The sequence below is a fragment of the Amphiura filiformis genome, chromosome 14 (genome assembly GCF_039555335.1).
Source record: "Amphiura filiformis chromosome 14, Afil_fr2py, whole genome shotgun sequence".
Lineage (NCBI taxonomy): Eukaryota > Metazoa > Echinodermata > Ophiuroidea > Amphilepidida > Amphiuridae > Amphiura > Amphiura filiformis.
In genome coordinates, this window is record NC_092641.1 from 7,101,354 (window position 1) to 7,114,907 (window position 13,554).

At 34.1% G+C, this 13,554-nt stretch overlaps 1 protein-coding gene across 1 annotated transcript; it reads right to left on the reverse strand.

Moving 5' to 3' along the window:
* Positions 1–12,197: 12,197 nt before the first annotated feature.
* On the reverse strand, positions 12,198–13,259 carry LOC140169153 (adenosine receptor A1-like). Its single transcript, XM_072192410.1, has one exon. It carries the CDS (start codon positions 13,257–13,259, stop codon positions 12,198–12,200), a length of 1,062 nt encoding a protein of 353 aa, XP_072048511.1.
* Positions 13,260–13,554: the final 295 nt, after the last annotated feature.

Here is a 13,554-nt window from a genome sequence, read left to right on the forward strand (position 1 = left end):
TCGTTCGGAGAATGTCTCTTATATCAATAATATAATAATGGTCTACAATAGTTACTCAAAGACATTAAGGTGGATGTGTATGTGTCATGTACTAGTAATTACTATAGCCTACGTCGTGCAATGTACTGCAATTACTTTTATTGTGATATTAGCATTAGAGATATGAAAAATCTCGGGATTATTAATAAATTATGTTTACGTGTTTTGAATAAAAAATAGGGCAATTTAGATTTATTTCAGACATAATATTTGTCTAAAACAGTATTTTAAGACATTAAGGTGGATGTGTTTGTGGTCATAATAGTAATTAGGCCTACTGTAATTTTATTGTGCGTGTGAAAAATCTCAGGATTATTAATATGTTTACGTGTTTTAAATGAAAAATGACGTTATTTAGATGTATTTCGGACATAGTTAGTATAAAAGATGTGAAAAATCTCAGGAATATTAATATTTTCCTTGAATATGCTGTGTCACAAAATCAAAAAATATCATCATTAAGATTTATCTGATAAACAGATGGGCGTGGGACACTGGTAAGAAATTAGCCCAATTAAGCCGTAAACAAATGAGGGCAATTATTACAATCATTGAAGAAAAGCAATTGCAAAATTATTGGACAATCCAATAATTATGCACTGGAAGCATTGACCGATAACCGACACATGTCGGTCTGCTCAGTTTTATTGGCGTCATCCGTCACATTCAGTCTCACGTGCGGTGGAAACTTTATCAGCCGAGGCCTACCCAGCAAACACAAAACGTTTTCGACATCATTCGCAAAAGGTTATAAAAGGTTGTCAGAAAACGTTTAAATGTCGGGTTATATAAAGGGTAGGCCTATATTAAAGGGCACTTCGTGATCCACAGCCTCATCCCCACTTTTCTCAAAAAAGTTGAAATTTTTCTATCATTGGAAACCTCTGGCTACATGATGTTTATGTACAAAATATTTCTTGCACATTAATTCGTTTCGCAAAGATATCGTGAAATTTGAATTTCGTTCTGGTGCACCAGAACGAAATTACAACGCATTGTCTATGGAACAGTGTAATACACATAATCATGCATAACTCGCAAACGCAAAATCGGAATCAACTGAAATTTTGGGAATAGGCTTTTTTAGTGAATATGTACTGAAAAATGTCATAAAAAGATGATGCTAGGATCACGAAACACACCTTTAAGAGTATAAAACGTTTTCATAACCTTAAAAAACATTTTTTGATAATCTACTGCTCAGCAAACAAAAATGTTTTACAGAAAACGTTTAAATGTCGGATTATATAAAGGGTATAAAAACGTTTTAATAACATTCCAAAAACATTCTTGAAAACTTGATACAAAACATTCTAAACAGAATGTTATTTTGGGGTTGAAAAAATATTTTGCGAAAAATGTTTGCCCAAAATATTTTCAATAACGTTTTAAAAACGTTTCCATGACCTTTATATAACCCGACATTTAAATGTTATTAAAAGGTTTTGAATAAAACATTTTAAGAACATTTCTGTGTTTGCTGGCTTCAAATATTTTGACATAATGTTATTTAAGTATTGACACAATATTTGGCAAAAATGTTTGCAAAAATAGTTTACAATAACATTTTATGAAAACATTTAAAAATATTGTTGTAGTGTGTTTTCATACAAAACGTTTTAAAACGTTATCATGACCTTTATATAACCCGACATTTTAATGTTATTAAAACGTTTTTGCCTAAACCAAAAGCCAAAATATAACTTATTTAAAACGTTTTTAAAACGTTTTTGTGTTTACTGGGTACGTATCAAGATGTCATTGTTTAGCTAAATGACTGACTACAGTTTTCAAAAATGGAGAGAGATAGGGTAGCATAGGCGGTGTATCCAAGGGGACACACACCCCTGAAAATTTTGCAAGGGGGATGTCCCCCTAAAAATCATAATAGAAGCGACAATAAAGCAATAATCGACCTGTGCATCTTCCTTTTAGTCCCAAATAGGGTAATATTGCAAATGTTTGAGTGATTTGCGCGCATTGACCCATCAAATAGCAAAGTAATGTTTCTCGCTCTCTCTCTCTGGGTCAGATGGCGCAGGATTGCGCTGCTGTGGTCTTCACAAGAGTACGCCATCTACTTCTATCAAAAGCCAAACGTGTTGCACCGTACATTCCGTGTGATGAAACGTTCTTCACATCATTTGTCCAAGATGTTGATGGACGTCCCCTTCTACGATGGCCTTCCACAGCTCCCTGAAGAATCTGCTTCTCAACCCCACCACCCTTTCTTACAATGTGGCCAAAGTAGCGCAATTTCCTCTCAATGATGGACTTTCTGATGTTTAAGTCTGTGCCAATCTTATTTAGGACCCAGATATTTGTCTTCTTGTCCCAACAGCCTCCTATAGCACCACATCTCAAATGCATCTAGCTTCTTCCTGTCATTCTTTGTCATTGCCAAGGATTCGCACCCGTATGTAGCAATTGAGAAGACTGTTGCACGGAGTAACCGTACCTTGAGTTTGATTGATAGACCACGACTCTTCCAGATCTTTGACATACTCTGAGTTGTTGTCCTTGCCATATAGCTAATCTTCTTTTGATCTCAGATGTGCTATCACCTTTGTTGTCTATCATTGAACCCAGGTATTCAAATTGTTTATCCTTCTCGATCTTTTGACCATCTATCTATCACAAAGTCCTCTCCAGTTCCATTTCTATCAATAACCATTACTTTAGTCTTCTTGGCATTTAGCAGAAGGCCTTTCTCCTCACTTCATTTGGGTCTAAAATTGTCTGAAATTGAAATTGTTTAGCACGCTAAAAAGTCTTAGTAAAACCTGAACAAAATATACCCATCCCCCGACCGACCCCCTTTCAATATTAATACTTCTGCCGCCACTGCTGTGTAAAACTTACCGAAAAATTAATTACGTTAAAGCCATATTATAACATTTCTGTAAAAATAGAATCAAGTATACCTCGATGGACCAGACTGTGTCACATACTATATAGATTGTTATAGCTATTAATAGTGTATCATAAAAAGTGTGTAAATATGTAGGCCTATTTATAAATTTGTTTAGCATTTTTTTAAAAAAACTAAATCTCTCAACGGTGACTGAGAAAAAGATTTTTTTAGTGCTTTTATTTTTGTCTCGAAAATGAAAACAAAAGAGGACCAATAGTCTAAATATCAAGTCTAGAAACTGGTCAACCCATACAGGCAAGAAAAATAGAAATGCTCTAGGCCTACTCTTGATTCCATAAATTTTAGGAATAAAAAAAACATATTATTTTGTTTTGCCAAATGAAACATAGCTAAATCCTAATCATTTAATTAGTTCTAACTGGCAATGAAGTCTTATTTTAATTTTTGGAAATAAGGGCCAAAAACATGTTTTGGTGCTTTTCGTATGCTTTATCACTCAAGCTCAAATTTTTATGGAGTCAGGAGCAGGGGTGTAGTAAGTATGTGGACAGGGTGGACGAATTCCAGGGGCTCCGACGTGGGTTAGGGATAGGGCTATTAAAGGAGATGTTAAAAGGACGCTGCTCCTTGTCCATGGCCCCTGAGGCTCTTGCTATATGGTGCTATCTGCGGTGCATATTGCTATCTTTAATAGATAGCATAATTTAAATATGGTGCATATTGCTATCTTCAGTATAGCATAATTTAAATATGGTGCATAAGATAGCATAAGTATTATGGTACATCTTGCTATCTTCAGTGGATATCACAATTGAAATATGGTGCATATTGCTATCAGTAGATATAAGTTAAAATGGAGCATATTGCATGCTTCGGTAGATAGCATAATTTAAATGTGGTGCATATTGATATCTTCAGTAGATAGCACTATTTAAATATGGTGCAGGATGCTATCTACAGTAAAGAGCACACATTGAAAACGGTACAGAATGCTATCTTCAGTAGATAACACAAATTAAATATGATAGTACTATCTTCAGTAGATGTCACAATTTAAATGCGCTATCATCAGTTAGTATTATAATATTTAAATATGGTGCTATATTCAATAGATAGTACATTTAAATACAGTGCTACCGTCAGTAGATATCACAATTTAAATTTGGTGCTCTCTTCAGTAGATATCACAATTTAAATATAGTGCTATCTTCATTAGATAGCACAATTTAAATATGGTGCATATTGCTATCTTCAGTAGATAGCACAATTTAAATATGGTGCATGATGCTTTCTTCAGTAGAAAGCACAAATTAAATATGGTGCATGATGCTATCTTGAGTAGATAGCACAAATTAAATATGGTGCATGATGCTATCTTCAGTAGATAGCACAAATTAAATATGGTGCATATTGCTATCTTCATTAGATAGCACAATTTAAATATGGTGCATATTGCTATCTTCAGTAGATAACACAATTTAAATATGGTGCATGATGCTATCTTCAGTAGATAGCACAATTTAAACATGGTGCATAATACCAGCTTCAGTAAAAAACACATATTGAAAACGGTTCAGAATGCTATCTTCAGTAGATATCACAATTTAAATATGGTGCTCTCTTCAGTAGATATCACATATAAGTATCAGTGTTGTAGTCAAGACCTCTATGTCCGAGACCGAGACCGAGACCTGCCCATCCGAGACCGAGACCGAGACCGAGACCAAACCTTCCGAGACCAAGACCATCCCTTCCGAGACCGAGACCTCTAAGTTCCGAGACCGAGACCGAGACCTTTGTTTAATCATGAACTGATATCGGAAACTCGCATCTGATCCTGAACATTGGTCCATTTATTGTTAACTCATCATACATGTTATTATCATATGATTTCTGTATCTTTATTCTTAACAATTATGTTTACTCTTTATGAAACTCAACTTCCACGTAAGAATTCCGCTGTTGCATCAGCCCCAGACATTCTCTGATTCAATCTGAAGTTGAACCTATAGTAGATTTTATTTTAAATCACAAAAAGCAACAACGAAAGTGACAAACTGTTTTGTATTCAAGGCATTAGCCAGAGGGGTGTCCACTGTCAGTGTCCAGGTGTCATTTGGACGCGCTGTTTTCAATTTGGACACCCTAAAATTTTGATTTTCATAATGGAGTGAATAGGAAGTGGCCACCCTGATTTTGTAAACATGTTTTTGCCAATTTTACGCATGAAACTCTCTCATAATTTAAACTATTTGTATTTAATATGGAGTCAAAAATTAAAAAAAATTGGCAGTAGGCCTATGAACATGAACAGTAGGGCCTACATATTCAAGTTAAGTGTATTTCAATACAATGATTATTTTCAACATTCAATGAAATTTTGGAACAAAATAAGTTATAAAGAACAACAGAAAATTATATTTTTTTCTTCAGGTCTCGACAGGTCTCGAACTTAAAATCATCCGAGACCGAGACTTGTGATGTCCGAGACCGAGACCGAGACCTTGACATCCGAGACCTGCAAAATCAGGTCTCGAGACCGAGACCTGGTCTCGAGACCTACAACACTGATAAGTATGGTGCTATCTTCAGTAGATAGCACAATTTAAATATAGTGCTATCTTCAGTAGATAGCACAATTTAAATATAGTGCTATCTTCAGTAGATAGCACGTCTAAACATAGTGCAATCTTCAGTAGATATCACAATTTAAATATGGTGCTATCGAATATAGTGCTATCTTTAGTAGATAGCACAATTTAAATATTGGTGATATCTTCAGTAGATAACACAATGCCAACGAGGGTACGGTGGCTCAGTGGTTACGGCCTTGGACTCATAATCTGAGAGCTTACTTGATGTGCATGGGTTCGAGTCCCCGTCCCACCACCGTGTTGTGCCTTTAGGCAAGGCGCTTTGCCTCGCTTGCCTCACCCCACCCAGGTGCAATGGGAAGCTGTTAGGGGTTGTCACAGTCGTTGTACTGATGAACCCTGCGCCAATTGTAGGCTGGAAACGTGGTTCCAACATATTCTAATGACGGCGGAATAAATGTAAAGCGCTTTGAGGCTGTTTACGGCATAAAAGCGCTATATAAATATCTACGTTTTTTATTTTTTTATTTTAATTATGGTGCTATCTTCAGGTGATAACACAATTTGAATATAGTGCTATCTTCAGTAAATAGCACATTTAAATATGGTCACAGTGTTATCTTCAGTAGATATCACAATTTAAATAAGGTGCTATCTTCAGTAGATAACACAATGTGGTGCTATCTCCAGTAGATAGCACAAATACAGGGTGATATAAAATGAATTGTACCCACCTTCACCCAATTTGCGGAAATTGTACATATCAATTAACTATAATAGAAAGCAGTGATAAGTGTTCTGTAGTAGAAATTGCAGCTTTTCCTCCCAGCTACATACACTTTAAGAATATGTCATTAGATTTATAAAATTTACTTCGAGGACTGTTATATATGAGCTCCGAACTCAAAGAAATAAGGTGCGGTGTTCCTCAAGGGTCAATATTGGGGCCATTGTTATTTATCTTGTACATCAATGATATTATTTATACTTCATCAATTTTGGATTTCGTACTTTTTGCGGACGACACTACTATCCTTTTTTCACATAAAAACATTAACTCCAAAGTAAATCTGATCAATTCCGAATTAAGGGAAGTTACAAATTGGTTTCGAGCCAATAAGCTCTCGCTGAATGCGAGCAAAACAAACTATATGGTACTTGGAACTCAACACCAAACAAATAGACCATTTGAAGCACTAAATATTGAACTGGATGGAACAAGCTTAACAAGAGTAAATAAAACCAAATTTCTTGGAGTTCAAATTGATGAAAACTTAACATGGAAGGACCAAATAGGGGGAGTTTCAATGACAATATCCAGAAATATTGGAATTATTAATAAACTGAAACATTTTGTACCAAGACATGTATTGTATACCCTTTATTGTACACTTGTTCTACCATATGTAAACTATGGCGTTATAGCGTGGGGAAACGCATGTAAAACACATTTGGATCGAATTTTTAAACTTCAAAAACGTGCTGTTAGGAATATATGTAAAACTAGTTTTAGGCACCATAGCAGACCATTATTCATTGATCTAAATATATTGAATGTATATGAATGTTATAAATTGGAACTTGGTGTACTTATGTACAAACATATTAATGATGACTTGCCAAACATATTTAAGGAATACTTTTGTAAAAGACATGAAATTCATAGCCACAAAACTAGGAAAAACGATGATTATGATATTCAGAAAAGAAAAACAAACTTTGCGAGCAAAGGTGTCAGGACATCAGGGCCTTCCCTTTGGAATGACCTTCCTCTCAAATTAAAAAATGCTATGAATGTTAAAATTTTCAGAAATCAATTTAAAAAATATTTATTAAATCAAACTTGGTTGTAATTTCATGTACATGCTTCTTTAGAGCGATTAATGTCTTAATTTATCTACAAATTGTGTATGCTAATTCTATATTATACATTAATCATGCTGATGCTTATGTCATTTCAATGATGTTATATTCACTGTGGTGACATAAACATTATTTAAATCATGTTTGTTTATATTATGTCTTAGGGGATGATCACTTCTGGCCTTCATGGCCTTTTGATCATCTCCTCCATGTCATTTTACTCGTCTTTTTTTTGTCTTTTCGTGTTTTATATATTCTTGCTTGTTGTTTAACGTTGTTGTCAATGTAGATGATGTGGAAAAATAAATAAATAAATAAATAAATAAATATCAAAACTGTGAAAAATATCAAATTTTAAAAATTTGTCATAAAATTTGTATTATATCGTAAATTTCAACAAATGAAAATTATTTGATATCAGAAAGACATTCTTCGTATTCAGAATGCAATTCGATATGACTGATGTGCTCTCATGTCCCACAAAATATACTGTCGAAACGCTCAAAACGCTCATTCCAAATCCCTTGACATTACGTATTGAAAAACAACATACTTACAGCGGAGTTCGTTGTTGAACTCCAACGGTTTTAGAATACAATTTAATTTTGATTTGACAACACCTGACGTAATTCAATTAGAATTATTTGCGAAGATTTCATGATTATGTGTTAATCCACTGGACGATGTAAAAATGGCAATATCGAATCCGACTCCCAGTAAATTCTAATATGGTACACAATGCTGTCTTCCATGGCGCATGGTGCTATCTTCGGTAGATACGATGCATATAATGGAGCTATCTTCATAGGGCACTATGATTAAAAATAGTATATCATCGCACAAATCGTGCCCCACAGGCCAAATTACAAGGTACAATATTTAAATGCGATGGTAATTTTAATTATTGAATTTATTCATGTTTTATCACATACAAGTCATAAAAATCAAATCAATAGCATACAATAATTAACTTCAAGCATTAAAGTAATCAATATTAAGCAAGAAAAACAAGCAATATTTGTGATCAATACATTGTACAATAATGACGAAATTTAAACAAGAATATACATTTTTTTATAAACTTTAAAGATGTTCCATAGTGATCAATATGAGCAATAAGACTTGAAGTTGAGACATTTAAATAAATGTTCAGAAAAAAAAGCAAAAACTAGATACATTTAAGAAAAAATTATAATACAGAATCAATGGAAAACACAGCAAATGATAGAAAATGATATACCGTAAAACCTCGTCTACAAGCATATAGAGTGCTTCGGATGAAAGCTAAATTAATCCCAGTGCCATTATTGAGTTTGAGCAAATAAATGGCAGATCCAAGCATATACAAACAAGTATTATTGTAAGACCAATATTTTGTATTGGCATATTTACGCTAGTTTCGTATGAACTTACCTTTCATCAAAAACACTAAATATGCTTGTAGACGAGGTTTTACGGTATTTCACTTATTCAAGACAATATTTAAAAACATTAAAAATATACACTATTAAAAAATGATGATAGGCCTAACAGATTTTGTCTTCAAAGTAAAAAGATTTTTCTTCAAAATGAATCGAATGCTCTCATCAAAATGACAAGAAACTCATTAAATTTGATAACATTGCTTTGTCATTGAAAAGAGAAATATGCTCTTGTCAAAAATAACTTAACCTATCAAATTTGAGTAGTTTGTCTTGTAAAAAAAATGACCAAAAAAGGTCAAATTTGAATAGTTTGTCTTGTCTGAGGGGACTTAACAGAATCTTGTCAAAATGAAATGGGTAATCTTGTCAAATAATGAGTTGCACATCTTGTCAATTTGAATAGTTAATTGTTGAAATAAAACGGAAGCTATTCATTTTGATAAGATTGTTGGTTCAAACAGATAATAATACCTAATCAAAATGAACGGCATATCACATCAAAACGAAAAAATTGAATAGTACGAAATTAAACTATTTAGTCGAGCGGACAATTCGATCTCTCATTGGATTAATATTATCACGTGGTAATAAATTTGCATTGAACAATAGATTACTATAATGGTTTAGTACTGCATATATCGGTTTAATCTTCACTAATCGGGTTTATGGCTGGAAAGATCACGGTGAATTTGCCATGGACATAACTGCACTATGGTCCGGACGTGCTTTCTTTGATATGACATTGCAGCAAGTAATGATGTGAATTATGTATGATCAATCAGTTTAAAATCGGATAATTATCTGACCGATTATAATGCGTGGGTCTAGAAAATTATTGTCTTTAATTGAAATTGCCGGGGTCACCCTTTAATGATAAACATGTGACGCCGCATGAGACAAAAAGAAACAGATTGTCAAGATTATTATCTGACAGACCACTGCAAAGCTTCACTTTCAGAAAAAGTAATGACGATTGTATTAATTTATTACTATTATTAATTAATGAATATTGTATTCATCTTAATTTGTGATAGCGTAATTAATTGTCGCAGACCCATGTAGAGAATAAATAGGTTAAGGCCAGCATATTGGCTCAAATTTACGAGTCGTCAAACCGCAGGTCACACAAAAGTATTTTCCAACTTTTGCAGCTGAGCTTGTGTGATAACATACATCAAAATTACATAATAATCTCACAGGAGTTGTCAAACCACAGACCACTAAAAACTATTTTCTAACTTTCCAGCTTGTGTGACAACATACATTTTGTCAAAAGCATGCCTAATGTTGCCCTAAAAGTACGATGCATAGTGATGCATTCAGCAGATGGACAGCACAGTGTAAATATAATGCATGATGCTATCTTCAGTAGATAGCACAATTTAAATATGGTGCATATTGCTATCTTTAGTAAATAGCACAATTTAAATATGGTGCATGATGCTATCTTCAGTAAATAGCACAATTTAAATGTGGTGCATCTGCAGTAGATATCACAATTTGAATAGAGTGCTATCTTCAGTAGATAACACAATTTAAATATTGTGCTATCTTCAGTAGATATCACAATTTAATTATGGTGCTATCTTCAGTAGATAACATATTTTAAATATAGTGCTATCTTCAGTAGATAGCACATTTGATTATGGTGTTACGGTATCTTTAGAAGATATCACATCTAAATATGGTGCTATTTACAGTGGATATCACATTTAAATGTGGTGCTATCTTCAGTATTTATCACAATTTAAATATCGTGCTATCTTCAGTAGATAGCACATTCAAATATGATGCTATCTTCAGTAGATAAAACAATTTAAATATAGTGCTATCTTCAGTAGATAGCACATTTGATTATAGTGCTATCTTTAGAAGATATCACATCTAAATATGGTGCTATTTTCAGTGGATATCACATCTAAATATTGTGCTATCTTCAGTAGATAGTACAATTTAAATGACAGAAAAAGAAATATTTCACTTTTTCAAGACAATATTCAAAAACATTAAATATACACACGATTTAAAAATGAATTATAGGCCTAGCAGATTTCTCTTCAAAATAAAAAGATTTCTGTTCAAAAGGAATCAAATGCTCTATATCAAAATGACAAGAAACTCATTAAATTTGATAACATTTGTCATTGAAAAAAAGAAATATGTTTTAGTCAAAAATAAACTCAACTTATCAAATTTCAGTAGTCTTGTCAAAAATGGCCATAAAAATCAAATTTGAATAGTTTGTCTTGTCTGAGCGGGGACTAAACAGAATCCTGTCAAAATTAAATGGGTAATCTTATCAATTTGAATATTCATTTTGATAAGATTGTAGGTTCAAACAGATAATATACCTAATCAAAATGAACAGTATATCTCACGATAACGAATAGGGATTCTATAGTACGTAATTAGACTGTACCGTTGCACTTTTCCACTGGATCTGAAAAATACGCTTTTTGCACATAAACAAAAATAACCAATAATTATAATACAAACGAGTAGTTATACAATTTCTTCAACCAACACATTTGCTAATAAGCTAATACTGGTTTAATCACGGATGTGATTAAAGTAGATTACCACGATATGGATTATGTCTTTCTAAATATTTTTCCCTCCTAAATAATTATTATATATGACCGCCATTATACTCTGAAGTGAGTAGCTCGTTCTATTTCTGCATGTTTTATGAAACCAGCTTGCTTGTCATTTGTTTTTACTTCAAAAGAAGTAGTTCAAGTTCAAGTTCATTTGTTTTCATCTTTCAAATATGGAAGCTTGCATTATTGTAGTGTTTTTTCTCAGATTAAAAAGATAAAAATTGTGACCAAGTCAAACTTGACGTGGTACACTCATTATAAATAACAACAATGTTAATTGGAATAGCTGACGATTACCTTGGTCAGTATGATAAATTATTTAAGTCTGTAAGACCACTTAAATGATGAAATACGTAATTATGCCATAAAGCAATAGCATTGATAATCATGCACGAAGTATGTCTACAGTTCGTACAAAAATATCCGTTAACGTTAAGTAGAATAATATTATCGTCATGAAAATCATATAATATTCATTGTTGTGATCAATTTTTGTTTTAGACATACATCATCATGTACATGTACTTGTTGATGAAGTTACTGATGAAAATTACGTCTCGCAATGTCCTTCTAATGTTTCTATATTTCGTATTTCTTAACAAAAGTTCTCCGTTTTTCGGAACGGCGTTCCCCAAGGGTCGTTATTTGGACCATTCAGTGTATGACACGTGATCAAGTATAATCTAAGCATGTGACGAACACCAGTTCACTCGTGATCATGATGACTATGGTGAACCTAAAGTTCCTTCGTGATTATGTATAGTCTATCTCTCTTTGGACTTGATGAACCGAAATTTATCATTTAAGAGTTTTGTGTTTTCATGGTTTTCGGTCCACTCTTGCCTTGCTTGCAATTTACTATCTGAATAGCTGCTTTGCGGAAATACTTATTTGTAGCGATGTATAGCAAGCCATTGATGCTACAATGGGTATGTGCAATAGTCATAGCAACAATCTTCTGGTTCGGTGAGAAATCCAACGTACTCAACCAGATGACCAGCAGAAACAACCACGAGGTGATCATATAGAGTGCAATGAATAGGAATGAGCGAAGCAGACGTAGATCTGCGCTATTAATGCGAGCTGGTTGTTGACGCGGCGAAGACGCGGCGTATCTTTCTCCCCAACACATCGCAGGTACTTCTGTTGGTTGAACCTCGATCTTCTTGTGACGGCTACCATTAAGGCTTTGACGCACTGTAATCCGACTTGACACCACGTTGAAGATGATCATAATGAAGGAACAAGCTGTGATCAAGAAAGGCACAATGACGCCAAATGCTACTAAGAATACGGTGTAACTCTTCGAGGCTTTGTAGTTGAAGACGCAGTAATAATACAGCGGGTCATAGACGTGATTACCCCAACCAAATAGAGTAGGCGAGAGAACAATAAAGGCAAAAAGCCAAGTCGATATCAAGAAAAGACCCACCGTGTTCTTCGTGAAGATCTTGTGATATTGTAGCCGAAAACAGATTCTGATACACGAATGTAGACTTCCCATGGCGATGTTCCATATGGAGCAAGAGCATATCGCGAGGCAGAGATAGGAGGACATTTTACACAGAGTAGGGTGATTAAGGAGTACTTCTCCATCGCTGCCTATACCTACGATGATAAAGATATCTGAGAGCACAAGAACGCAGATATCAGATATAGCCAGGTTGCATGAGAAAGCATAGCCGATTTCTCGAAGTTTCTTTTGGAGGTACACCGCTGACAAAATCAGAACGTTTCCAATGAAACCAACACTAAAAAGCAAGATAATCACGCTGAGATAAAGAGCAGTGGATTTTTCTCCTGTAGCTTTTTCGATGGAATCAGTTGAGTTTATTTGATGCAGAGTACTATTTTGAAGCCACATGTTTACTCCGATATTTGATGCGATGTCCGGACGTGCTTTCATTGATATGACATTGCAGGCTCAAAGTAATGATGTGAAATATGTATGAACAATCAATCAGTTTGAAATCTGTACTAACTGACCGTTTGTTGCGATGCCCGAAGGTGCTTTCATTGATATGACATGTTACAGCAGTAATGATGCGAATTATATATGATCAGTCAGTTTGAAATCGGCACTAATTATCTGATTACGCTGATTACGAATCACGACTTTTAAAAATGAGAAACCACATGGAGAAGAAAACACGTGGTGT